Below are 2,656 nucleotides of genomic sequence, written 5' to 3' on the forward strand. Positions count from 1 at the left end.
CCACTGTAGTGTTACAATGGTATGTGTGCAACTCAACTCTTTCGTCTCAAGTGCTACTTGGATTGTACCTGGTTGACGGGGTTCTGGGAGTTGTTCTACTCCCACGGTCCGGCCCGAGACCAGGCTTGACTTGTGAGAGTTTGGTCCACCAGGCTGGATCAAACTCTCAAATCCAAGCTGGATTTGTTGCTTGGAGCGGCCCGTAGACCCACATACCCACCACAAACCCGATTGGTCCGGCACTCCTTGGAGGAAACAGTCTAGTTTCCTCTTGAAGATGTCCACGGTTGTTCCGGCAATATTTCTTATGCTCGCTGGGAGGACGTTGAACAACCGCGGTCACGAAGCAGTTACGCAAGTACTTACGAACGTGTACATCTTTCCTCAATCTTTGACGGCTTTGGTTACATTTATTAAACAGTTTACAAACATGAAAACGTGCCAATCAACTGTTGTTATTGTTATAAACAGCCTCCTGGTGCTTCGGAGCTCATTAACTGTTTAATAATTGTAAACAAAGCCGCCAAAGATTGAGGAAAGATGTACAGGCTCGTAAATGCTTGCGTAACTACTTCGTGAATCTGGCCCCTTGCCTAGAGAGCCAGACTGACCAGGGAGGCCCCAAGGGGCGTGGAGCAACACGTGTCACCAGCCCTCACCTGCTGGGAAACAGGGGAGAGGTCATCAATTACACAGGTAATCCGGGGCACGCGCTCCCCTAGCCACTTTATTATGTCCCCCATCCCCCACACGCCCCATCCCTCCACGCCCCATCCCTCCACGCCCAACACACGCCCCATCCCTCCACGCCCAACACACGCCCCATCCCTCCACGCCCAACACACGCCCCATCCCTCCACGCCCAACACACGCCCCATCCCTCCACGCCCAACACACGCCCCATCCCTCCACGCCCAACACACGCCCCATCCCTCCACGCCCAACACACGCCCCATCCCTCCACGCCCAACACACGCCCCATCCCTCCACGCCCAACACACGCCCCATCCCTCCACGCCCAACACACGCCCCATCCCTCCACGCCCAACACACGCCCCATCCCTCCACGCCTGCTACGCGACCTTCCTCAACCTTCCTCAAGTCAATCATCACTCAAGATGTATCCCAACAACCAACTATGCTCAGAAAGCTGGAGGTTCATGGCCTCTACCAAGACACACAACACCTGCACCATAGGAGTACACCATGGGAGTACACCATGGGGGAGTACACCATGGGAGTACACCATGGGGGAGTACACCATGGGGCTCCCTTAAACCACTGCGTCTGAAGCAAGACACAAGTGTAACGGTATCGAGGATGGGATTAGTCTCTCCTGTAGATCTTGGTCTGATCTGGGATGGGATGGGATCTCCCATCCCATATTGGTCTATGAGGGCACGAGAGGAGTGATGATGATGTAGGCAAAGCAAGTCCTCTCGAAGAGGACTTCAAGAGGACGACTTCGGAGCGGAGTTGGGGACCACTTCGGAGCGGAGTTGGGGACCACTTCGGAGCGGAGTTGGGGACCACTTCGGAGCGGAGTTGGGGACCACTTCGGAGCGGAGTTGGGGACCACTTCGGAGCGGAGTTGGGGACCACTTCGGAGCGGAGTTGGGGACCACTTCGGAGCGGAGTTGGGGACCACTTCGGAGCGGAGTTGGGGACCACTTCGGAGCGGAGCTGGGGACCACTTAGGAGCGGAGCTGGGGGCCACTTCGGAGCGGAGCTGGGGACCACTTCGGAGCGGAGCTGGGTACCACTTCGGAGCGGAGTTGGGGACCACTTCGGAGCGGAGTTGGGGACCACTTCGGAGCGGAGTTGGGGACCACTTCGGAGCGGAGTTGGGGACCACTTCGGAGCGGAGTTGGGGACCACTTCGGAGCGGAGTTGGGTACCACTTCGGAGCGGAGTTGGGGACCACTTCGGAGCGGAGCTGGGGACCACTTCGGAGCGGAGCTGGGGACCACTTCGGAGCGGAGCTGGGGACCACTTCGGAGCGGAGCTGGGGACCACTTCGGAGCGGAGTTGGGGACCACTTCGGAGCGGAGTTGGGTACCACTTCGGAGCGGAGTTGGGTACCACTTCGGAGCGGAGCTGGGTACCACTTCGGAGCAGAGCTGGGGACCACTTCGGAGCGGAGTTGGGTACCACTTCGGAGCGGAGTTGGGTACCACTTCGGAGCGGAGTTGGGGACCACTTCGGAGCGGAGTTGGGGTCCACTTCGGAGTGGAGCTGGGGACCACTTCAGCTGCCCTATGCGGTCAGCAATATACCGGGTGGTGCAACAATATTTAAAATAGCCCCAGAGTCCAAGTGAAATGTACACACTTAGGTATTCCGTCATCAGTGTGGCCGTTGTGGCTCGTTAGTGATGAGGTCACCCATGCAGCCACTCCCACTCAGCCTTGCATGGGAGACAGCATAGCAACCGCTTGGGCAACATGGGAGACCACCCCTGGAACCTCTACAAGGTAGACATAAGGTAGATAGATAGGTAGGTAGGTAGATCTCACAACTACTGACCCTCCCCCCAGGATACAGCCCTCAAGAGTTGCCTATAACTCCCGGGGTACCTATTTATTTACTACTAGGTGAACAGAGGCACCAGGGAAAGGGAAACGAACCCAAAACATATTCCATCACGCCTGGTTAT

At 57.0% G+C, this 2,656-nt stretch overlaps 1 protein-coding gene across 1 annotated transcript; it reads right to left on the minus strand.

Moving 5' to 3' along the window:
- Positions 1 to 1,390: 1,390 nt before the first annotated feature.
- LOC138357910 (uncharacterized) lies at positions 1,391 to 2,347 on the minus strand. The gene has a single exon (XM_069315082.1). It carries the CDS (start codon positions 2,345 to 2,347, stop codon positions 1,391 to 1,393), a length of 957 nt encoding a protein of 318 aa, XP_069171183.1.
- Between the last annotated feature and the right edge of the window lie 309 nt (positions 2,348 to 2,656).

Source organism: Procambarus clarkii, chromosome 80, assembly GCF_040958095.1.
Source record: "Procambarus clarkii isolate CNS0578487 chromosome 80, FALCON_Pclarkii_2.0, whole genome shotgun sequence".
Classification (NCBI taxonomy): domain Eukaryota; kingdom Metazoa; phylum Arthropoda; class Malacostraca; order Decapoda; family Cambaridae; genus Procambarus; species Procambarus clarkii.

Coding starts and splice junctions, on each gene's coding strand:
- LOC138357910 (XM_069315082.1), bottom strand. CDS start 2,347: ATGACGGAATACCTAAGTGTGTACATTTCACTTGGACTCTGGGGCTAT.